This window comes from Solea solea, chromosome 12, assembly GCF_958295425.1.
Source record: "Solea solea chromosome 12, fSolSol10.1, whole genome shotgun sequence".
Taxonomy (NCBI): domain Eukaryota; kingdom Metazoa; phylum Chordata; class Actinopteri; order Pleuronectiformes; family Soleidae; genus Solea; species Solea solea.
The window spans coordinates 20,558,176-20,583,280 of NC_081145.1; the positions used below are offsets into that span (position 1 = coordinate 20,558,176).

Sequence of the window (25,105 nt, forward strand, 5' to 3'; positions counted from 1 at the left end):
GGGGTTTTTACCTTCAGTAAGAAACCATTATCTTTTATTGTCATATTTCTTTCACGTTAAACCTGTTAAACGTCTCCGTCCATTAGCAAACTATGAAAAGACAAAAGCTGTAAAAATATTTTTTCTTTCTTGTCTTCCCACCTTTAAACACGGCGGCTGCTGCTGCTTTCAAGGAAACCACCTTTGCATGGTTTGATTTGTCTTTTTTTGTCATTTTGTTCTTTTCCTTTAGTGCCAGTTCTCATGGGTCACGAGTTAACCCTCTTATGACCATCATGATATTCAGGCCGCCTGGATTTATTTTGATTTTCTGCCCCATTTTCCAAGCTACCTTTCACTTGCCATAACGGGCAGTTATTCAACCGTTTAGGAATTACGGTACTGAGAAGCTAACGTCACAAACGTGTGATTGGGTGGTCGTTCCGCGGAAGTCCCGAGGGCTACCGTAATTACAAGTATGTGGACACAAAGCTCTATTTCTCTGCTTTCCGGTGTCCATCCATCCATCCTCTACCACTTTATCCTCCACATGAGGGTTGCGCGAGGGGCACTGTGCCAATCTCCATAGCCTTTAAATTTCTAGATATTGCAAACGGTCTAAGAGTTACGGCAATGAGAAGTACGCATGCAGAAGGGTTAACGGGATCTTTTCTCAAAAGGAGACGTTGAATTTGCAAGTTTAAAGAACTCGTCATTTCTTTTTGGAAAAACACATCAGCACAAGCATCTTCATTGGTTTTCTGACATTGTTTTGTTTACCTTCACAATCTTAATGAGTGTTTTTAGCTGGTACGTGTGGAGCTGCAGGTCCAGTCTGTCAGTCAACCAAACACACACAGCCTTCATGCAGCCAGTATACCATTGCTGTAAGAAGAAAAAAAAAACACACACTAACTATTAAACAAAGTGTCAGTTGTAAACATCCATCACAGTAGTTCATTTTGTTTGAACCGCTGTGTCTTGAGGGAGTTGCAGTTAACCCTTTACCGCAGATGATCCAAAATGGCGTCGCTATGCAGCACCAGTGAGGTTGGAAAAAATTGGACTTCTCTCAGCCAATCAATGAAGGTTGGACTATGTCACAGACAGTGAAGTCACACTGTTGGACTAATCAGCAGCAGTAGCACTAAAAATAAATGCCCCTTTAAGTTTATATGTGTTTTCCTGACACTAGGTTTGAAATTTTGATTCCAATGAGTGCCAAATGAAGGGTTAAATACATTTTTCTCCCTAGACATTAGAAATCAAAGAAAACAAATAAAAACAACAACTATGTAGCTCTCACTGACAATGATCATTTACTTAAGTCTCTCTGTAAACCTCTTAAGATGAGCTGATTGCTAAAGGTTTTTTTACGAAGCACGGCCCCAATTTTTAGTAGAAATTGAAATAAACATTAATAACTGGCTAACCATGCTAACCACTATCGTAGCTTTTCTCCAATAAATGGAGCATTGCTGTTAAAAGTAAAGCAGTTGAAGAAGAAAGTAGCATCCAATTAAACGTTCCGTTCCGCCATTCCGTTTTTTTTATTGTTAAGCCATTTTGGCTGTGTTGAATGAATAAAGCTCAAATTTGCCAGAAGATATAAATTTTTTGTAAAATTTAGAACTGTTATCTCAGTTTCTTTAATTAGCCTAAAATGGAACTTACTTATTTGTTCCTCACGGTAGAAAATGTCACCTTCCCAAAACTGCTGTAAAAACATTAATATTGCCTGAAATAAACATATCAAGTTATATTTTGGGGATTTTAACCCTTTTATGGCCAGTATGTTTACACAACTCCAGTGTATTTCAAAAACAGTATTAATATATGATATGTATATGTCAGGCAGAAGTAGTTGAAGTAGCTGAAGAAGTAGAAAAAAATAATGTTATATAATATTTTTTACAGCAGTTTTTGGAAAGGTGACATTTTCTGCCACTAAAAAGAAATTAGTATGATTTTTAAACAAACTATTAATGGTTGATACCAGTGGGGGATTTTTACCAGTGGGAATGTGGTATAATTTGACCACATGGTAAAAATATGATGGCAAAACTCAATTCTTAATTTATTTGAAGACAATAACTTACTGGGAAATGAACATGAATATTTCACGGGAAAAGGCCATGGCTTCAAAACAAAACAAAAGTTCTATCTATCCATTTATGTTTTATTAAACACTATTTCTTCACACCCTCACCCACCAGGCCGCACCTCTGTAATCGGAAGAGTGATCCTGACTAAAAATGCCCACAGCCCGTGACGTTATTCCGCTTTATTCAGAGTGCTTGGGGACATTGCTCTGACACAGTAATGACCTGTAATATTCACATCTGTTTCATGAGCTGCTGATAGACTCAATTTTACTCTGACAAGTCTGTAATTACCTTCCAATTTAATAGAGAGAAACAGACCAAAGATTATTCACTGTACTCGACAAAAGCCAAAACACACCCGCGATCATACAGGGGTCACGCAAATATTTGAGTTTTTTCTTTTTTATCTCCTGTGATTTTTAACCTCCAGCACTGTCTCCATCACAGTAATGAAGCTCTTCTTCACTCAGTCTAAGCTGCTAAGTGTCAACAACACACATTTAAAAAAAAACATTGTGATGATAACTTAAAAAAGAGGTTTCAGGTTTGATTCCTGTTTGAGTTTCTTTTCTGACAAAAGTGGATACTACGGTGGCCTGGAAATGCAAACCATTGCTACAAAACATATGAAACACTTCAATCCCAATCAAATTTACAAAACCCACAGTCCTTACGGAAAGCGATTGTACCAAACACGATTCTGCGATTCTGACGGATGTGCTCATATTTTGGATGGATGTTCTCGTTGCTGAAAGGATTGGAAAATTAAATCGTTTCTTAGTTGTGTCTTATTTGTATGTTTAACCTTGATTTTGACGGTTGATAATTCAAAGGTTTCCTAGTTTTGGCGATCCATAAAGTAAGTCTGTGTATCCGCCTGACTGGATTCCTTTTTTAGCTGATGTAATGTGGAAATTTCATTTTGAGTATTCAATAAATATTTTGATACTGAAGGTGAACGGAGGGAATATTGATTTCTCACCAAATGATACCGTACTTGTAGCTTAAACGTCCTGAAAAGTACTCTGACATAGATAGACAGATAGATAGATAGATAGACAGACAGACAGACAGAGAGAGATCCATCCTTCCACATTTATCCAGAAAAATATGGATAATGTGACTTTTAATGCTCAACTTTTTTGTTTAGATTCATTGTTATTTGTTTCAGTTGGAGAAAGATGAATTGTGCCCCTGGGGAAAACTTGATAGGGGACAGATTTGATGTAATCCAGATGTACAAGTGTCTCATTTTCTCACACTTTCTTCCTTCCCTGTTCATCTTTTTCTCTTCATGTTGCCCAAATGAAATATTTCAATGCAGGGATTTGAGTTGTTTATGCTAATCACCAGGCTCTACAATCGCCTCACGCTCTGAGCGAGGCCGCGGAGGTTGTTGAAATTACTCTTTGCTCCTGCGATGATTTCTACTGATTTTCTAACCCTCCTCCTCTCTCTCTGTGCACACGCTCACTCAAACATTTATTTGGGTCTCGAGTTTCCTCAAAGCGACTAATCAGCTGCCTAATGGCTGCCTCGCGAGCTGCGTTAACTGTCGTGGAAATTGAGTACGAAGGTGCTCCTTAATTGAGCCAATTAGAGGAGGAGAGTGAAATCAGATGGAGGAAATATGCTGGGGAAGGAGGGTGCAGGGTCACCTGCACTGCATTGTGGGTCAGTGTCCAGTCAGAAAATGTGTCTGTGATGACATATTTTCATGATATCATTCAGTCATTTCACAAAACTACATTTCAACCATCGAAAGTTACCAATTTTTCTGTTGAGGTCACGGAGAGAACAGGAGAAAATCTCAGGTGACACCATGGACAGGTGAAAGAAAAATCTTAAAGGCAGAATCTGAGATCCAAAAGCTTGAGAAGAGATCCACATTTTTGTCCTTGATCACAGTGTCCACAGCTGCTTCATCAAGGTGATTTGGCTGTGTCACACTTCTCATTCACACAAAGGCATTCCCCGGGGAGCACTTGTACAAAATTGACAGACAGGCACATGTGAGCATGCACACAGAGGAAGAAAACCATGGACATGATCACAGCTGCGTGTTGGCGTCCCCCCGTCTTTGTCCTGCGTCTCATTGTATAACAGCCTCTTTCCTCTTTATACCTAACAGTGTCAACAAACCTTCAGTTTAAAGAAAAGGCTCTGCAAATGAATTTGACTTTGACTCTCTCAGACGCACGGAAACCAGGCAATAGCATACCCATAATGCTGCTGGCAGGAGGACAAATGCTGCTGCTGCTGCTGCTGCTGCACAAACACAGGATTTACTTTTTTTGTTGATACACACCAAGTGTATGTCTCCGTGTGTGTGTGTGTGTGTGTGTGTGTGATACAAAGACTGAGTGGAGACACTTCAAAGCCCTGCCATCACCTCCCCTCAGCGCATGACTGGGCCCTTCTGAGCTCCATTAGACTCATTCCCCTCAAACTCCCCTCTTCAAACACGCGCACATAAATCAGCACGGTGCAGCTCGTGTCCCTGCCACTACACCCCAAACCCTCAGAGGAGGCGGCAGGCGGCAGAAATCCATCGCTCTGCATCGTGCTGCTAATATGTGCCAAGGTCTGAGCTGCCATGTCCGCTGCATTGACTCACGCCGGTGAGCTGAGGCGTGTTTGACAACTCGCCACTAAAATATTCTTTTAAATCTGAATCCTGGCGGGGGGGCGGGCGGTGAAGAAAACGGACAGCGTGGGACGGAGGGATGGATAGATGGAAGTAAAGGTGTGTTTTCAGCTCCTGCAGAACGAGCCGGCAGCTCACGGTGTTTCCTAAGTGATAAACAGGTCAACAGAAGCAGTTGGTGTTTTCAGCCTCAAAGCGACCTGCTGCTGCTCTCAAACTGGAGAATCGAACATCACACCAACAGCACAAGCAGCCGACTGTGAGCCCAGTTTGTTAGCGGAGTGCACTTTCACAAACCAGCAATCTGCATATTCGCAGTCTGACATATTCAGTGTTTCCCTAAAGATGTTATTACGGTACATTTTTATTTGCAGAAATATCCAAAGTCAAGTTTGTTGTTAGTTGTTGGGCTGCAGTGGAGAATAAAATTAAACCATCACGTATCCCTTCACTGAGAAAAGGGGGAGAAGAAAAGCTAAATTTGATGTTTGCTCTTTCAGGTTCTTCATCTTGTTACAAGTCCATGAATTTAGATTTTCTGTTACACTTTTCTTGACATTTCGTTGAGATTTCATAACATCTGTTTAATTTAAATTAAACATTTTGTACAAACCTTCACTTGGAGTCAAGGATGAACCAAATACGTCAAGGTCACCGTCACAAAAACATGAATTGACAGAACTAAATTGGAGAAAGTGATGTATAAAGCTCTAATAAAGTAGGTGAATTGGTGAAAGGATTTTTTAAAACACTTACATCGAACACTTCCTCAATGTAGAGCTCATCGTTGATGCGGTCTCTGAGGATGTCCTGGTTCTGTCGTACGAAGGTGATGTAGGTGTCGGCCAGATCCATCCCTGGTTTCTGCAGGAGAGAGGACACAGACGAGGCTTGAGGACAACACGGACGCTCAATGCAGGGACAAACTAAGCAAGCCTGGTGATAGAAATGTGAACACGGCCAGCGTTTCAACATGCACATCGCACTTCAGCCATGCTGTTCATAAGATACGAACACACTCGAGTGGAAGCCAGTCAGCAGGCAGCCTGTATACACACACTGTGCAAAAGCCCCAGGTAAATACAGGAGTCTTGTATGCCGTTTAAAACCTTTTCTTTTAGTAAAAACAAAACAAAAACAAACAAAAAACAGCTTCTACGGGTTAAAATGAACAAATGAACTATGAACCATGACCCTGGCTCTGTTAAAAGTGGAATCCTACTTAATGTTATTGGTAAATAACATTAATTAGGTTTGTCCGACTAGCTCATGACTACAAAAATCTGCCGGGAAAAATCACACCAGGATTATTGAAGATTTTATTGCTTCAAATCATTGACAACTACATATTAAAGGTGGTGGTGGTGCCCGGAGACTTTTGCACAGTGCTTTATTCTCCACAGGGGAAATGTGCTTTGTCAGGTGAGAAGCGTACAACAAATAAGTTACGAAACAGTACAAAACATATTATGAGCTAAGCATTTTTAAAAGAAGAGAGCACATTCCTCCGCTCTGACAAGCTGATGTGGTGAATTCACAACGTCCACACTCTTTATTCACAATTTTAGATACAGTATTAAGCACTGGCTAGCATTCAGCAAGAAGGTCACTGGTTCGAATCCCGGTTTGACCGAGGGCCTTTCTGTGGGTTTGCTCCAGTTTCCTCCCAATGTGAGAGTGAATGGTTGTTTGACCTGTGACGGACTATCAAACTGTCGGCCTTTTGTCTTATGTCAGCTGGAATTGGCTACAGCCCCCTCTGTGACCCTCATGTGGAGGATAGAGTGGTCAACAATGAGTGAGTAAATATTTGCATGCATAGGGGAATTAGAGCACACACTTCAATGTGTCAAGCGACGCCTACAGCCAATCTGGGAGAACAAATCAGACGGTGATACAGTGTCATGTCAAGTCCCCATGTGTGGCAGTGTGGGACACAAACCCTGGAAACGTACCAGTAATTTAGCCTCTGATGAAGTTTTTCTTTCATGCGCTCTGTCATAAACTGTCATCTCAGGGTCAGTCGCACAAATGTTCCGTGTGATTTTTGTTCACTCTGAACATGTAGTTAATTGAGTTTAGCACAAAGCATTGATCAAATTCTAAAGAGAGCAAAACATGACTTCAGGGTCTCGCTGTGGCTCCACTGACCTGTAATAGTTGAAATTTTTATGAAGCCTTTTTATGTGCTCCCACAATTTACTAAATAGTTGCCTTGGATTCATAATTCATCACTTAAATTCTTACATTAATTCCCTCAAATGAGGAGCACTATCACCTTTGCTTTGTTTCCCTTCACACTCTGACTTTGGACCATTTATGCTTAATACTGTTCTTTTTATTTATTTATTATGTGCTTACATTTTTAGCAACAAAATGTTTTATATCTTTAAAATTCTTGTACATGCAAACTAAAAAACACTGCCTTTGAAATAATGTAGATAATAATAATAAAGTAGAATTCCTGACTTAAATGTATAATATACTGTACCCTTAAAGGGAGCAAAGTAATATTTTGTAATAACACCATTTATTTATACATATACAACTAATTATTTTCATTAATTATTATTTTCTGATTAATCAGTAAAGTGTAAATGTTAAAAAGTCTGTCACAGGTTTCTAAATGTAGAGGTAAATCAAGATCAACAATTAAAGGTATAAATTAAAAATGATAAAATTCACACATTTGACCATGAGTGGTGTTTTTTGTTTTTTTTTAAACCCAAAAACATTCAGTACAAGCTGTCAAGAGCAACACTGTGAGAAGGAAAAATGATTCTCAGCGATGCAAGATAACGACTCATTAGAAAACAAGTTCCCTACACAAATCGAACAGGTTCTGCACAAGTGAGTGTGTGTGCTTTTGTCAACGATGAGACTAGTTTACACTTCAATAACAGAGGGAACAAATGTTTAGCATCACCTGCTGCTTCACGGATGAAAAGGAAAAAAAAAAACAATCTACTTTCACTCTGCTGGGAGAAATAAGAAGCTGCTGGAGCTCTTGAAGCGGAGGAAACATTAACTGCTGTGGAAGCGGTGGTATGTTTGGCGGGGAGAGGCCAGAGGCAAGAGAAGTGGGTAAAGCTCTGTTCATTCACACTCCCTGTTGTCAGGGGAGATTACGACTGTAATGCTTATCGTAATTGCTTTGACATCTTTCACACCCATTTCCTCTGAGCCTACATGCGTTGGCCCCGGGGGGTCAGCGCTGCTGAGCATGACACGTCGGGTCCCCCGTGAAAAACAAGGATATGGATCCTGAAGAAACCAAGAGACCTTTTGGCTTCACTTAAAGGCAAAAGGCAGGTTAGAGACTGGTTATTGTTAGGCGGTCGCTTATCAAAGACAACACAAAAGAGACACAGTCCGTCACTTATTAATGTCGGGAGGGGGAAAAAAAGAAAACCCGGATCACGACAGTCAACTCCTTTGCTTCACAAACACAATCATGAGCCAGAATTAAAATTTGAGGAGTACAGAGGCAGCGGTGAAAAGGCAGAGTTTCCTGCCAGCTCCTACTTTTGATGCCGTGGAATTACTCCTCGTATAGACTTGATTTGTTCTTCTGTCTTTGGTAACAAGATGCCAAACAGTTTGCTTCATATATTCACATAGTTGGGAGGATTTGTGAGGTCATACATTTATTCATTAGTTGCCAGCGTCCTTACAGCCGGCACATTCACACAGGACACATGCAGCCACACGGACGCCCAGTATGGTAGCGTTGAAGCCAGTGTCGCCGTAAGCTGACTGACAGAAAACGATGGAAATGGTTCATGTAATTCTTTCAAATAGTCGCACCTTCTCCAATGTAACAATAAAGTACAAACTGTGTTATAGGTGCCGTGTAAAACTGGTGATAAAAACATTACTAACAGCTGTTTCACCGGCATCTAACAGCGAGTGACAGACTGAGATCAGTCAGAGTCTCTCAGCTGTAATTCAGAGGGACTGCTGGACGAGAGGACCTGCAGATATCAGGGGTTAAAGTGGGGTCGTATGGCTGCAGGGGTATCTGGTGTGTGTGTGTGTCTGTGTTGTTTGAATGTAACATTCATCCAGATGGAGAAGGAGGGTCAGGTCCAGTGATTGACAGGCCTGTCAGAATCGCCACAATCCTCTGCAGTAAGTGGAGAGTTAAGGGTCTGACAGATCAAGGACCAGAGAAGAAATGTTGATGAGAGTAAACCATGTGTGTGCTACAATGGCCGTCATGTTCTCTCTCATGTGTTGTAGCAGACACTTTCAGGTCATGCCCATTAAAACTGTAGTGATTGAAAGCTTTCTGTTTGGACAAGACATCTGCATTGATCGATGGGTTAGATAATAGACAGACTGAAGACAGGATCTTCTCCATAACTTCCTGATAAACCATTTCTAAATCTAAAGCCCATCTACATGGCCTCAGTTACATTCATACATAAAATGAGTACGCTATCTCACATTCCATTCCAGAAGCTCACCCCGTTTGAATTTTCTTGTATTGTTTGAGCGCGGCGTTGTAAATGCGTGAGTAGCAGCAAACTTCCTCACATAATCTCGACCAAGCGTCTGCGGCTTCTGTCTTCTTCATCTTCTCTTTAGACCAAGAAGAGATGCGACGCCAACTGGACTGGAACCCGTTATACTACGGGGAGCGTGCGTACAATCTCTGTGGTCACAGTGTGGCGGTGTTTGCGTCCGTCCACATAGGGTCTAGGTGCACCACCCACTTGTGTCCACTGGGGCTGAACAAATAATCGGAATTTATTTTATACTGCAATGTTCAAGGGTTAGATTTAGATGAATTATTGTCTTGATCTATACACATCTTATTCTACAGACTAAGGAGAACATCCTTGTTCCTCACAGATCTGCACAAATATCACACGGTTATCACTTTAAATATGTTTTTCAAATGAAAATGAGAATAATGATGCAAATGACTATTCCCTCTGATATTGCGAATCATATTGCACTCGCAATTCCTGTTAAAAATAATCGCAATTAGATATTTATGCAAAATCGGGAAAAAAAATTCTGGGTTACCACTAAAATGAGGGGATAGACCTTCTGGCCACAGCTCCAAACAAGTCCTCTGAACACAGGCTCTAACCCTGGCACACACACTACTCTTATGTTCCATATAATGTTATATCATATATAGCAGATGAAATTCCTCTAGAGGTAGTAGTTGAAGCCTGTATGGACAGATGTCTGGGTTTTCTGGACTTCTCTGCCACTCAAACGTTATGATAACTCAGCAGTCGTATGTAGTTCAACACATTCTGACACCAGGTAAAAACGGGGTAATGGACAGCGGGTGACCTGTGAAGAAGGCCACGTACCACTATGTAGATCGGACAAGTAGACTCAAGCAAATCATCTCCCACTAGATATCATCTCCAGTACTACCTACTGTATATCTTCATAAGTGTTTACATTTACATTTTGACCGACACTCACCTAAAGGCTACACTCTCATTGACCACAGCTCAGTCCAAAGATTTTGAATATCCACAAGAAAAAAAGCACATCTTCTCTCTTCTTTGATTTAGTTTGTAATACTCAGATAGAATTTCCTTTACCACAAAACGGTTGACATTCCATATCTAATGACTCAGTTTTTGCAGCCAGTAATCTCTGCAGACCAGTAGAGTAGGGTAGTTAAAGCAACAACACAGTCGGTCCCACAGGAACACACCTGCAATGTGCATCATGAGAGTTTGAAATGAATTGGACCAAAATCCGTCTGACCTTGTGTACTGTCAAAAAGCCGGTGTCCTTGTGAGGGATTAGCTTTCAAGGTTTGGTCAGGGTCAGTCAAGTTCTTGGTAGACAACAGTGTTTTGCAGGCATCAAGAGATGGTTTTCCCAGTCTGGTGAGGTAGAACTTGAACAGTCTGCACAGCTTGACATAGTCCATGATGAGCCACTGTGAGGCAGACCTCATTGCTCAGCATTAGAATTTGAACCGCGCTGATCTTTCACTTGCTGGTTCAAACATCTAGTGGAACAGCTGCAGCCGGCAGTGGGGAGGACATCACTGTGGCGCACGGTCAATTTTGAATTCTTCAGGTTCTGTGAGGTTTCAGGGCCAAAACAGAGTAACTGTTTACTCTCCTTATCAAATACACCTGAATAATGTGAACGGGGTCAAAGTGAGAGAAAAATCTGTACTACAGTGTTAAGTGTGTGTGTCTACGTGTGTGTGTTTGTGTCACTGGCAACATATCACTACCGCTGTTGTCACTTGAGACATCAGTTTCCCTCCTTTTATCCCCTTAGGGTTTACTCTCAGTAATTTACCTATCTTTTCTCTCGCTCTGACGAGGCGACAAAGCAGCCTGACAGATCGGAGATGTCGGCACAGTTCCAGCCAGCGAGATTAAGACTTTAACACGAGAGGAAACAAAGACAGACAGAAAGAAAGAAGAAAAAAACCCACATACAAGCAGCTCAGCACTCTTGTCACGCTCTGCTCTCTGCCTGTTTTGTCTCCTTCACTGTTTCATCGCTTGTAGCCAAACACCACTAATCCTCTTCCAGCCTGGATAATGGCTGCCTGGTTGCTCGTCAACATTTGACAACACACACACACACACACATGAAAAAAAAAAAAAATCAAGCACTGTTCGAATACAGACTGGGCGGAGTACAGAACTGAAGTGGAGTGTTGATAATGAGCACTTTGTAATAAAAAGGGAGGGAACGGAGGGCAGTGAAATGCCAGGTAATTGCGTACCTCGACCGACCCCTTGTTTCCTGCTATGGATTAATTTCCTTTTCTGCCAGGTGTACGTTGTGTGTGTGTGTGTACAAATATGTTTTTGTACGTTGAGTTATTATTTATGTCCTCCTGTCTTTGAGAGAAATATCAGTTCTGTCTGCTCACTGACCATGTTCGTTTGCAGATGATGAACCATCACAATTTGGCTGCACTTTTTTGTATCTAGTATCTTTACATTACTTCACATATTTGTCTCCAGTCGTCACACCAGACGAGATTGAAAATATTAAAACCAGCGGTTTTGTCTGACACACGTGTCACTACAGGAGAATTTGTCACGTGAAAATTCTCTTCTTCACATGCGAGGTTATTGCAAATAAAAGGTTATATACACGAGATCGTGTCGTATAGCCAGCCGTGTTGACAAACTCGTCCAATGTTTGTGTTCTTGCTTTGCCACTGTGCATATGTTTGATATGAGCATGTGTGACTTGTCAATCACTGGTATCTTGGCTGTACAGGCGTGAACACGTCAGTCCTGTAGACCACGTGTGACTGAATGTGTGAGATACAGACTGAACCTCTCCAAGCCTTTACAGAATATCTGTCATGTAATGTCGCACAACAAGCAAATATGCTGCTCTGATGATGATAATGACGTGAAAGAAAACATAAATGTGACCATTGTTGGGTCCTTGCTCCATTTGAGGAGGGGGAAGACTATACCTGATCATCAAATACAATTCTTTAAAAACAACCAACCAACAAAGATTGGGAAACATGTTTACAGGCAGCTAATAAACATAAACTGGCCAACAAACAACTGGTATAATCCATAAAATAAAGATAAACACTAAGCAGGACTGTGAGTTTTTAGTGACAGGTGCATTTATGTGAAAAGTTATTGCTAGGATTCATTCTGGATCCAAAGTTGCTAAAACTGATGGCTGACAAAGGTCAACACAATAAAACAGCAGTAATAAACATGTTTCATGTAAGCAGTAATACACAATCAATGTGTCAGATAGATGCATAAAAACAGGTAAAAGCAAAACTAGAAAGTCTGTCAAATGTAAACAGCGGGGGGGGGGGGGGGGGGGTGTTTGTCTTTTCGTGACAAAGGTGGAGAAGGTGGAGTCGTCTTGTGAAGCAGCTCAGACCCTCCCCCTTCATGCCACCTGGAAAAGAGGCTTACCTGCATCAGGTTCCCTCCACACAAAAGACCAAAAGGCCAAGATGGCAGTTACATTATAATTTCAGTGGAGGAGGCGGCTGACGAGGAAGTTTGTACTATGGCTGGGCAGAGGATTAGGGAGGTTGACTGAGGTTGTTCAGCTCTTTATTTGAGCTTCTCAATGACTCAGTGCAGGATGTTCTCACATCTGGTGTTTCAGGTGTGGTTTTATCAAATGTAACGTGTAATAAACAAAACACTATAGCGCACAGACGTTGCTGGAGGACATTTTTTTTTCTGTTTTGGATTCTCAGATTCAAGGAACCACAACACTGTGAACCTCTGCTAATAATTTAGTTCATACATAATATTCATGTATGCTTGGAGCAACTCACAAACCTGATTGGCTGTAATGTATTTGCAAAACCAAAAACAAATACAGAGCTTCTAATATCACGTTCCAAAGCTCATGGTACATTGTCATATTTGTTTATTTATTTTCAACCAAAGCTACTTTTGTTAGTTTGACAGTAGAAGAGTGGATCACTGTTCAGAGGGCTTGTATTTAGTCTCTTAATTAACCGTGTTTTGGGTGAAATATGCAATCACAGCAACATCTAATATTCCCTTTAAAAGCTTGTTCTTTTTTTCTCCTGCCAAAAGCTAGTCATTCCATTCACCAACAATGCACCTGCTCACACCTCATTTTAATCCCAGTACATTTGCTAATGAAACAGTGTGGCTGGTGGATGCCTATGAAACAGGTGACTGTGCTTTTTATTGTGCAGCGATGAAGTCTGGACACACTTCAAAAGAATGCTGAGGTTACAATTTTACAATGCTCTAACTGATGTGATAAATAATAATAATAATATTAATAATAATAACTTAGATTTATAAAGCGCCTTTTCATGAAACCCAAGGTCGCTGTGTGGAAATTCCCTCATCTGCAACCTACATTAAATTAAATTAAATTAAATTAAATTAAATTAAACAAGTCCAAAGGTCATGTATGGAAGTCACCACTCGTGTTAAGCTGGTCATGATTATACTTAATAAAGACTCATGTCTGTTAAATATGATTCTACAGCCAGAAAGTGGTCAGATTAGTGAAGCATAAACACAGCTAAAGTAGGGTTTTGAGTCAGACTCTTGATTTGAACAGAGCCAGATAAACTGTCTACCCTTCATTCAAGTATCCGTGCGAAAACTGGATGCTCTCAACTATTCAGTTTTACCAAATTCTCTAAGACATTCAGTTAGTATCTTACTTATATTTGAAGGTAATATTTGTTTGTGAAGCAAAGAGAAGGACATTTTCAATTGCAGTTCTGTGATACAGAGCTAAATATGGCTGCCTGCATAACCGGTCACATGTCGGTCTATTGCTACTGGTGATGATACTGGTGGATGCATGTCTGTATTTGGTGAAAGAGGGTGTGATAGTGATAAGCATTAAAAACAATTAAGCAAGGATATTAAAACATAATCGTCAGTGTCAGCTTGTTTGGTCACATTCAGCAGGAACTTTGTCTTTTAAATGCAGTATTAAGAAATAAATTAATTACAGCCTCACTACTCTGAGTAAGAAAGGGAAAGTAATTCACTTCCTAATTTTTTTTAATATTAATATTAATTTTCATTTCCAAAGTGTTTGGATTAAATCCTGAGAGATTTGGAGCAAGTGATTTTAAAATATCCGTAATCCCAGTGGAAGCTTTTACAAACTGCCAGAATTTGTATTAAAGAAAAACAAATCACAGAGGATTTGTTCTTAGTTCATTTTTAGTTGTTAATCACTTTAGCAAATGAGGGGGTCACCTCATCTCAGAGAGATCTAATTCTGGAGTCTAAATCTCGCTCTCCTTCACACTTTCAGCATCACATAACAACGTTAACGCCTCATCGCCTTGACACGCCAACTCCTGCTTCGTGCACGGCGTCGGCTCCTCCACCCGCGTGACCCGCCACAGCCCCTGACCTTTGCCATGCCGCCGTCGTTCATTAACCGCTCGGCACCTGAACGTCGCCGCCCACAAACCAACACTTCAGCAAAACACATCTCCGAGGAAGCGTGCAATTAATTATGCTTGTTGTGCGATCTTTGGCTCTGGAGCTGCAGATGGAATAAAAATCCCTCTTTATTTTTCACACATGTTTAACACAGTGTAATAACAAACTTATAAGGGGAAAAAAAACAACACACAAGCACATGAGAGTAACTGCAAAGAGACTCAGCTCTTGCATTTCCAGGTTGTTTGATTTTACAGCTGACATTTCCTCTGAATGAATGTGGATGGAAACACAAATTATGGGAACCAACAGTTGACCGACAGGGTGGATAATAGTAAAAGGGCAGGCAGAGATTGACAGACTCACAGGGACTTCCACATATTTGGCAGCAGCTTTCACCTTTCGGGAGTGGTGGGCAGGAGATGCAGGAGGAGGAGGAGGAGGAGGAGGAGTAGAAGGAGAAGAAGAAGAATGACAGTTCAGCTGGGAAGCTCTAGTTTCCAGCAAATAACAGGTTGCCTCAGTGAGCTGTGAAAGAGACAGTGAGCCACTCTCTGTTTCCCAGAGGAAAAAAAAAACATGGCTACTCACTGTGAAAGAGAGGATTGAAGAGAAGAATGTTCCTTCATCGTATCTCGAGAGCTTGGAAAGGACACCGTCTAAAACACCGGCAAACTGCAGACGGAGGAAGGAAGTGCAATCACAACTTACTGCCCACTTGACTTATTACTCATTATAAACATGTGACAACACTTTTCCTTTGTGTATGAAATGAAAGAGAATCAGAAGTTCCTGATTGGGGAATTTCATAGTTGTAAGCTTAGCCAAAATGAAAGTCTGGTAGTAAAATATGGGACAAAATAGAGGCGTAAAGGAAATAAATAAATAGTCCAAGTTAAAATCCCAACAAAAAGAAACAAAAAAACCATCGGTAAAAAGTAATACTAAATACATTAAAAACAAGAATAAAATCTTTAAAAACAAAGAAAACAATACGACAAAACATGAATAAAAACGAGGAGGATTTCATTGGAGGATAGAAAAAGATTTTTACCTTTGAGATGAGGGAGGAGATCATTTCTTTGAACGCCTCATCGATAAGGACATCGATTTTGGAGTGGTACTGTTGCTGAGGGGGGGAGTAGGGGGTGGGCAAGAAGCAATATATCATTATTTTACACAACACCGATGGAACACACTAAGAAAATGACTCCTCGCCTCCCCAATACAGAAAAAAAACAAAATTGTCTGTGCTGTAAAACACATAAAGAAAAACGCATGAGCGCGCGCACACACACACACACATCCCACCCAGCACAGCGAGGTGTGAAAACCTTCCCATCCGTGTAACGCCGCTGAGTTAAGCAGCTAATAGGACCATTATGCAGCTGAATGACATTCCCGTCTGTGCTGAAAAAGCAAAGGAATCTGAAGGATACTTTTTGTGCATCTACCTACAATTAGAGCAGCCTTGTATTTCTCTAAAGCACCGGTCCAGCTGCGAGGACCAAAGGCTCACACAAGATTCAATTAATCCGTCATTTCATGTCTCGTTGCCCCCCCCCCCCACACCCACACCCACCCACAAACCTCGACTACCCCCACCCCATGAAGAAAAAAAAAAAAAAAACATATTCATGGCACCTTTTCCCTTGAAGGAAGGGGAAGCAAAAAAGGCTGGAGCTGAGCACTGAAAAGCAGCAGCAGCAGGGGAGTTCATCTCTTGGCGACAATGCCCTTTCACTGGCCGTCTAAAGAACACCCAAATTAAAAATTTCAATCAACAAAGCACACAGATCGCTGACAAACTGCAGGTCCTGGGAGGTCACCGCCGCCCGCCCTAATTTTTTTTTTCTTCTCTCCACAAGTCTGCAAAATGGCAGCTCTCTTTCAGCGCGGCACATCTTTCTGGCAAATCTTAAGAGGTTTTCTTTTATGCTTCTTCTTACCTCAATTAACACTGCTGCTTTCGGCTTCTTCTTTTTTTATCCACGAAAAAAAGGAAAAAAAAGCAGAGAGGAGGAGAGGAAATTGTGCAAACTGCTAAACCTAAAAAGAACAATTATTGCGTTTAAAAACATTTATCTGTTCATTGAGCTGTGGCTGCTACTTCAGCTTGGTAAAATGTTGGAGATTCTTCAATGTGACCCCCCTCCCTCAATTTCAATGACCTCTGAAATAAAATGACTATAGACAAATATGAGTTTTCATTGATTCAGTAAATAACAACCGTTTAACCATGGCCTGTAAAAGCAGAATTTGTGAATCCAGAGTTTCTCCACTGTATTAAGTGCAGACTATTTTGCAGGTGATCTGCAAAGAAGACCGGGTTTGAGTTTCTGTGCATGGGGGGCAGGACGTGGACATAAGGTTCTCCACTGCGGACTGTGCAGACCTCACCAAACTTCTGGATCAGATTCAGATTGACATAATGTCACAACCCTTCAGACAGCTACTCTGGAGTCAAAGGTCAATTGGCAACTGAGCATAGACGTCTATCTACCTACGTCTGAGGCAGGGAGCAAGGTGTAAAACCTTTTCAAGGACCTTAAACAGAAGACGCAGCACATGATGCTGAAGTGTGTCTGATGGAGCTCATGTGGAAAAGTGTGAAAGGACAAAAATGTGGAGGATGGAGAAAATGCAGGAGACTTACCCATTGTTTGTCAATCTGGAATTCAAACAATGATGGGCAGGACACATGGACATGAGGGAGTGGGGGGTGGGGGGTGGTGGGGCATGAGACAAAGAAAAGAAAGCAAACAGTCAGCCAGTCAACCTAACATGTCAGGAACATCAATAGCCTTTTTTCTCTACATTTTAATAAAATACTAACAAAAATGTCTGAAGTTTGTCTTTGGTTGTTTTTTCTCCATCATAATTTTGACCTTGAATCAAATACTTCACCCAAAAACCACGTTGCCGCACACCAGACTTACATTTTTACCGTGACAACAGAAGTGAGCAATAGTAAGAATTGTCCCTCAACATTTTGCAGTCATTGTGTGTCCTCATGTGTCTTCCACAGTTGATTTTTTGAGACATTTTTGGAACCAGCAGTAAGCAGAGAGACTGTCAATCTTTTCTTCTTATATAAAAAAAGAAAAAAAACAACCCAGAATGATTCAGTGTTCATTTGAAACTGAACTATTAATCAAAATGTGTGACTGCTGCATTTGACAACACACAGAGAATGCTCAAATTGCCTTCGCCATCAAAGATGTCAAACGTGTTATATCATAGGCTGTTTATGATTATGCTTATGAAAGTGGGAGAGAGAAACAAGTGGAGGCGACTTTCCTCAAGTGCAAAAGTGAATGAAAGAGAAACTTTTAACATCTTTCAATCAAAAGCTCCTGACAGATGCCTCGTGTTCGGAAAACTTGCTTGTTTATAGTCACACGTTTACATTTGTCAGGTCGGATAAACATCTGTCTGTGATTGTTTCAGGATACTGTAACCTCTGACCCCCTGACTCTGGTCGCCCCCTCGTGATGTCAGTGCAGCTGTGATGGTCTCGAATTAACGAGTGGGAAAAGTGCGAGAAATGGAGCTTAGCATGAGCTTTGGTAACTGAAACTCCTGTGTGTTTGTCCTCCAGGAACAAGATCTTCAGATGACATGTAAAACTCTGTTCAAGTAGATCATTTATGAACGTATGAGAGATGGTCCTGGAGTGTTAGTGTTAACGAAATCACAGTTTATACGGGTACAACAGCAGCAGCAGCAGCAGCAGCAGCAGCAGCAGCAGCAGCTGACGGCGGGGATGCTTTGTGAGATGAGATGTTATAGATCATCAGGGACAGTGAAGCAGCGTTCAGTTATTCTGCTTCTTATCTGTGGAACAAACTTCCTGAATACCTGAGCTCTGCTCAGACTGTGCGTACATTTAAATCAGGCCTGAAAACACTGCTTACTGAGACTTTCACTTAAATGCTCACATAATCATCTTAGTGGAAGACAAGAATGAATTGATAACTTATATTGGCATATCACGCTTTCATTTCTTATAATTCTAATGTCTGTTTAATATTAATGTAATGTATGTCTGTGCCTTTGTAAAGCACTTTGAGTGCCCTGTGTATGAAGAGTGCCATACAAATAAACGTGCAGTCAGATGGTTTAAGGTTTACTGAATAAATTATATAATAAGAGGATCTTCAGTTCAATTTGTATCTGAGAATACAGGTGCTTTGTTATAGTTACTGTGAAAGAAGGGAAACCAAGCTTTTTCCTGAGCTCCACATATTTTTAAAAAGAATTACGCACTAACACTACACACTAAAACAAACATGATGATGCCCGCTACTGTATATAAACTCATTTGTCCTGTTGTAAGATTTAATCAGATTAATGTTTTTATCTGATAAGTCTTTGTTTTATTATTACCTACATGTGTTATTATGATACATGGTGGTATAGATGTAAATGACACATTTTAAGGTAAAAAAAGAAAAAAATGAAATGAAATCTGTATTTCCCAAAATCTTTTACACTGGACCGTTAAGGGTCAGTGTTCCACATTTAACTCGAACAGTACATCGGATAATTTCAGCTATATAATATGTATTTATGCACAGAAATGTTTCTATGTACATGCAGTATGAAAAGCATAACATATATAATCTTATCTTTATAAAATATTTAACAAATAATTAAAATGAGGTCCACCTTGAACAAAATATATCAAATGCTGCTTATACTTTAATCTTTAAAGTAATCATTTAATTATGTCAGCACTATAATTCAATTATAAATTAAATTTTTTAATTCCATTTTGAGTTATATATTATATAAGTAGGATAATGATAACACTAATATGGTGAAAATTATAATATTACCAAGTATAATATATATACAAAATAAAATGAAATAGCCATGTAAGTTATTAGTGTAAGGAGAAGGCGTGGGACCTGAACATGTATAATTTAGATTAATGATTAATCTAATCCTTTTTTTTTGTCATTTATATTTCATGTATGAGTTTGGTGCACGGCAACCTGTGACCTCCTCCATTTGATGTTTTTCTCTCGCTTTTCATTCTTGCCTGTTTGCCTTTTGCCTCACATGATAAGAAAAAAACAAAAAAACATGAAATAAAAACTGTAAAATGTCTGTATGCAGATGCTGTTTATGTGCATACACTTGGTCGGGTATAATAGCATGGGTCTCTCTGCAGGCACTTATTCGATGTGTGTCGGAAAGGAATAAACGGACAGATGGTGTATTCGAGCGCCGGTGGCAGCAGCTTGTGGAAACTGGAGAGGAGAGGAAGCTGAAGGTTAAGAGAACAGCGAGCTTAACTCTCTGTCAAGACTGCTGGCGGCCAAGGGTTTTGCTCTCAGCGAAGCCAAGGCTGCTGCCTCACACAGGCACCATGGTCATCCATTTAACAGCTCGAGTTGAGCGTCTGGCTGTTTCAAGTGAACACAAATCCACCTGAACTCCCTGTTTGCTGGCTGTTTGGAGGGAAGCAGGCACGTTTTTAGTGGCTGATCTGACAGTCTGACTCGACCTGTTCAGTGTGAAGCCCGGAAATAAAAGACTGCTGAGGGTATTAGAAGCAGGCGGGAACAAGTCTGGTGAGATATGAACTGAAATATTAAAAAAAACCATACATCCATTGTAAGTGAGTTCTGGTCTTCTACATAAAGAGGTCAGGGCCTGGTCACACCAGCATTTAAAGAAAAATGGGTTTGTTTAAAGGGATTTATTATTATTATTATTATTATTATTATTATTATTATTATTATAATAATGATAATAACAATAATAATAATAATAATAATAATAATAATAATAATAATAATAATAATAATAGCTTATAGGTTTTCCCTATTGGGTCACTGGTCCCACCCTTACAGCTGTTGCCTAGCAACAGAGCTACAGCTGGAAACAGTACGGGTCACTAAAAGTGTGTAATGTAACACCTAAATACTTTAACAAAAAAGTGAATCTATGAATATAAAAGGATGCTCTCCAGGCGTACATCGTCACTGCTGTTATCTCCTTTAAAACCATTTGTATCCTGGGATAGGTTAAGCTGGGAGCCTTTTTATTCGCAGTGAGTTGCGAGTCATGCCACTTCGATGCACACGGTCTTCCAAGTCACCCTGCAAAGGTGGCGGCCCCCCCTGAACTAAGACACAGCTAATTAATTGTCAGCTTATTGTCTAGTTGGTTAATCCCGTTTGATAACTTGCTAACTTCCGAATTTGCAAACTAGCAACCAGTTAAGTAGCAAATAGTGTCTATTTTGGTCTCACATCACAGAATACTGTGGAGGGCTAACTCTGGCAGGCAGCATTCCCAGCTAATGAGCATGTTTCAAGTGAGCATGCCAGTGCCACCCACAGTTGCTGGCCAACCGGGCCCATGAGTAGACACTATGACTCTAAGCTGTTTTGTGAGGACGTGTAAATGCTGTACCAGCTTCTCGTTTGACCAGACAGTCAGACGACATAAGCCTGACAAGCTGGTGTTTCTAATAAGAGAATCGGTTGTCTTCCACACACCACATGGGACGAAACAACAAAACTGTCGTGTTTGACGCTCATTTTTGTTCTGTCCGTGGAATCTGACCATTGAGAGGGCGACATGTAGTCTGTCCCTGGTATGAGATAGACCATGGCACTTTTAGACTGTACCTTGGTGGTCTGCCATTGGATGAATAAGAGAGAACGAGTTAAGTGTTTATCATTACAGTGGTAACTTTCCATTCCTGTAGAGAAAATCTGCATTTTTAGTTTGCGGGGACACGGAAGCTGCCTGCTGCCTATTTTAGTAAGATTACTTTGTGTAGGTTAATCCAAACAAAGGATTTTCAACGCAAAGTTACAATATAACACATTTAAACTCATTAGTGGAGGCAGCAGTGGATCGACAAATCCCGTGGGCTGTGATGTAAAATAGCTGATTTTCTCTATGAACATCCGTGCGGGGTATGACATTCTACAAAGAGACACAAACTTGGGTTCCCTGTTAGAAAAGGCTGTCTAACAGTGAGCCAACGCATCGGAAATATTCTTAAGACATCAGAGACTTAGGTTAGAGTGGGTGTAGAGTTTATAAAATGGGCCTTTTGATAAGAGGCTAAAATCAGTTTTTCCTCCTGTACCCATGAGCAGACATCGATAGTCACCCAGTGTGACCAGTCATGTAACGCGAGCTCACCTCCTGACCCGTGTCCAGCACGCAGAGTTTGGAGCACTGCTTCTTAGCGTCCATCAGCACGTTGAACATGGTGCAGACTGAAAGTGGCACCCGGAAGTCTGTCGATTTACTCGCTTTCTGCATCTTGGCATCAAACGCAGATTTTGTTCTTGAGGGATAAAGCACACAAAAGTGAGATGACTTTGTTACGATGGACCCGCTACGATTGGGTACAAGAGAGAGTCTGACCTCTTGACACAGGCCTCCATCATATCACTGGCCATCAGTTTTAGTCGCTGCTCCAGATGTTTGGCAAACTCGGGCTCCGGCCAGTGGAGGTCAAGCACGAACATCTGCAGAGCGTCCAGCTTCCAGAACAAATCTTCTGAGGTAGCTGAGCCGTGACTGAAGAGAGAATGGTGAGAATTAGCCAGCGAAAATAAGACACTCAATATTGACACACAAAATCTAAAAATACAATAAAAGAGTTCCACAAAACTCTTGTATTGAGTGTGAAGGAAGTTTAAAAGGATGTCAACCTCCCAAGGTTTTTGTGACCACACTAATCACTTTAAATGTTTTAGTGTTTTTAGGTCCAACACTGTTGCAAAGAACAATGGGTTAGGGTTAGCTGATGTCCGTGAAAGCTTCCTGGAAAAGAAATACTTGGCAGATGTTGGCTAACTGAATAAAGTGTTCCTAAATTGATATACAAATGGCATTGGAAATGAGTAAACTGGTTAACTTCTGATTTAACTTAACTGGCTGAAAGGACGTTAGCTAGTTGAGTCTTCTTCATTTTTGGCAGTTGCACGGATTCTGGGTATTCCTGAATTAGAGACCTATGTCACTGACCAAACACTCCAGATCTTTAATAGCTGTCAGAATATGGTTATTTTAAGTATTTTACTGACAGAAGCTTTGGATCCAAGTAATATTTATTTTATTTGCAGCAAACTGAACCCAGAGAATAATAATGTAAATGTGAAAAGTGATGGGCAGACAGGTGGAATTTTTTCACGTTTTTATGTAACATTCACAAACATGCACATTCCCTAGTATCATCCGCTGTTGGAGGGAAAAATATCAGTCTTTAGTCCTGGTTCTTCAACAGGTTTTGACAGTTGAGCTGAGGTGTTTTAGTGAGTGAACACGGCTAAAGGCTGAAACAGAGACAGATGGACGTGTCCCCGCCTTCTCCCCTGCGCACAGGTTACACAGCAACACATGGTAGTGCTTTCGCCACCGACATCCAAGTGTACAGCGCCCAGCTAGAATGACAGCCATGGGAGGATGTTGGCGGAGGCGGGGGGGAGGGTTTAAAACAAGCACCACTCACTCACTTTTCTCACTTCGCCTTTAAAAGACTGTTACCTTAACAAGTGGCGCTCAGGAATAAATGCTTTGGGCTGAGTCCACAGTGCAATTAAACGCTCTGTGGCAATCCCCCTCATGTCTAATTAGTGGTGCTCTTCTCTGAGCGCGCTCCGCCCTGCTCCCCGGGGGAATGGGACGATCCCACTCGCCCGTCTGTGCTTGCTAATGAAGTGCCAGCTTTTTTCTATCTCCCTCTTTTTTTCTTGGATTGAGGAGGGCCAAGTGAAGTGAGGCAGAGGAACAGTGTGGTTTGTGTTGTGGGAAAGGATGGGGGAGTCAGAATGAGGAGCCTTTTTAAGAAACACACCCTCAGTAAGCCTCGTGAGACCCCCAACTCCCCCAACCTGGCCACAAACACTGACAGTTCTGCAGCACAGTCACTCACTCAACACATGAAATTAGTGATGTTTATTAAAAATCAAACCTTTTGATGTTGCTAATTTTCATTGAGAAATACTTAAGACTTAATATAATTAGTCACAGCTCAGTGTGTCTAAAAATGTTCTATTTTGTTTGACCAACCTTCCATTCAGTTTTACATCACAGTAAACAAATGATCATGTAGGTGAAGCCTTTTTGGAACTGTAGCAAGAAATCATGCTAAAACCTCACAGAATGTTTTGTTTACTAGGTTTTTAGTGGCATGTGTTACCAGAAAAAAAATTGATTTACTAAGATATTTTACATTTTCATTATTATTTACATTTATTGATCTTCAGAAAGTCATCTGAATAATAGAATTATTAGTAACCGTGAATTTATCCCATCCTTTTAACACACAAGTAGTGAACACACACACACACACACACTAGGCAGCACTAATCCGCACCCGGGGAGCAAGTGGGTCTTGCCCGGCCTTGCTCATGGGCACCCAGCCCTTGATCTACCCTTCAATTTGAACCAGTGACCCTCTCGTTACAAGCCCAGTCCCTTTCCTCTTGGCCACGGGCTGCTCAATACTTAGTTAATTCAAACGGAATTATGTACAATCCTGTGATGGTCTATTTAAACACCTTGACAATGTGGTAATGTGAAACATGATAAAGTGGGTGGTAAGTCGGTCCTCATGTTCTACGTGCAACAACATTTTCATGACAGTGAAAAAGCTTCTTAAGAGTACTTGTTATTTAACTTCTTCTGCACCATGGAGGTGTTGCATACACCGACACAAAGGCTGCTGTGAAGATTAATCCTTTTGATTTGAGGGGAAAAAAAAAATTACTCTTTGATTAGTTCTTAAAGAGCTCAAGTGTAAATTCAAATGTTGTTATTATCAACCACAATGCACACTAACTTTAAGTAACCTTTACAAGAGCACTCCACGTGAACATTTTCTTGCTTTTGTTCATGGCAAGCATATACAACCTTGATGTTCTTTAGTTTAACATTTTATCACGTTTGATAATGGAACATTGTGGAGGTGAGGAGGAGGAGGAGGAGGGGTTCATTTGATAAAGCCTTGTCATGTGAAAAACACAAAACATCTCTCAACTTACAAGATGTTGGGCAGATTAATTCCTTGCAAGCTGCAACACAAAGTTGGGGTAATTCATTATTATCACACTGACACCGCACAACACAAAAGGCATCACAGAATCTTGACCAACAAGCTTCTGTGGCGCGATCACGTACAGGCAGCACCACACCGACTAAAACATAAGAGCTTTAGTGGCACGGTGAACGTGGCTCACTCAAACAAGACGACGGCATGCTTTGGATTTTAAGAGAGAGATACTGGAACTGAACAGCACAACAAATACTTTGCATATCTGTTTCAAGAAACAGTTGCATAGGACAGCGGCAACAGCAACTCAAAACAGCTTATAATAAAGCAATAAAACAGTTTATAATAAAGGTAGATAGTATGCTGAATCTTCTTCATGCTGTTTTGATTTCATTCCTTCAAAGGATGCTAGCTCTGCCAAACATGCCACTACATGGAC

The 25,105-nt window shown here is 40.8% G+C and overlaps 1 protein-coding gene across 6 annotated transcripts in view; it reads right to left on the minus strand.

The window, feature by feature from the left end:
• Window positions 1-25,105, minus strand: part of cadps2 (Ca++-dependent secretion activator 2) — a 135,869-nt gene that overhangs the window by 3,790 nt on the left and 106,974 nt on the right. The window contains exons 21-29 of one of the 6 annotated variants that reach the window (XM_058645622.1): window positions 24,659-24,688; window positions 22,035-22,190; window positions 21,807-21,954; window positions 17,290-17,304; window positions 15,688-15,762; window positions 15,225-15,308; window positions 15,000-15,032; window positions 5,488-5,595; window positions 760-864 (exon numbers count right to left, since the gene is read on the minus strand). In XM_058645622.1, the coding sequence (XP_058501605.1) occupies window positions 760-864; window positions 5,488-5,595; window positions 15,000-15,032; window positions 15,225-15,308; window positions 15,688-15,762; window positions 17,290-17,304; window positions 21,807-21,954; window positions 22,035-22,190; window positions 24,659-24,688 (754 nt within the window). The remainder of the gene's footprint in view (window positions 1-759; window positions 865-5,487; window positions 5,596-14,999; window positions 15,033-15,224; window positions 15,309-15,687; window positions 15,763-17,289; window positions 17,305-21,806; window positions 21,955-22,034; window positions 22,191-24,658; window positions 24,689-25,105) is intronic. The other 5 variants (XM_058645624.1, XM_058645625.1, XM_058645627.1 and 2 more) reach the window with 5 other exon arrangements.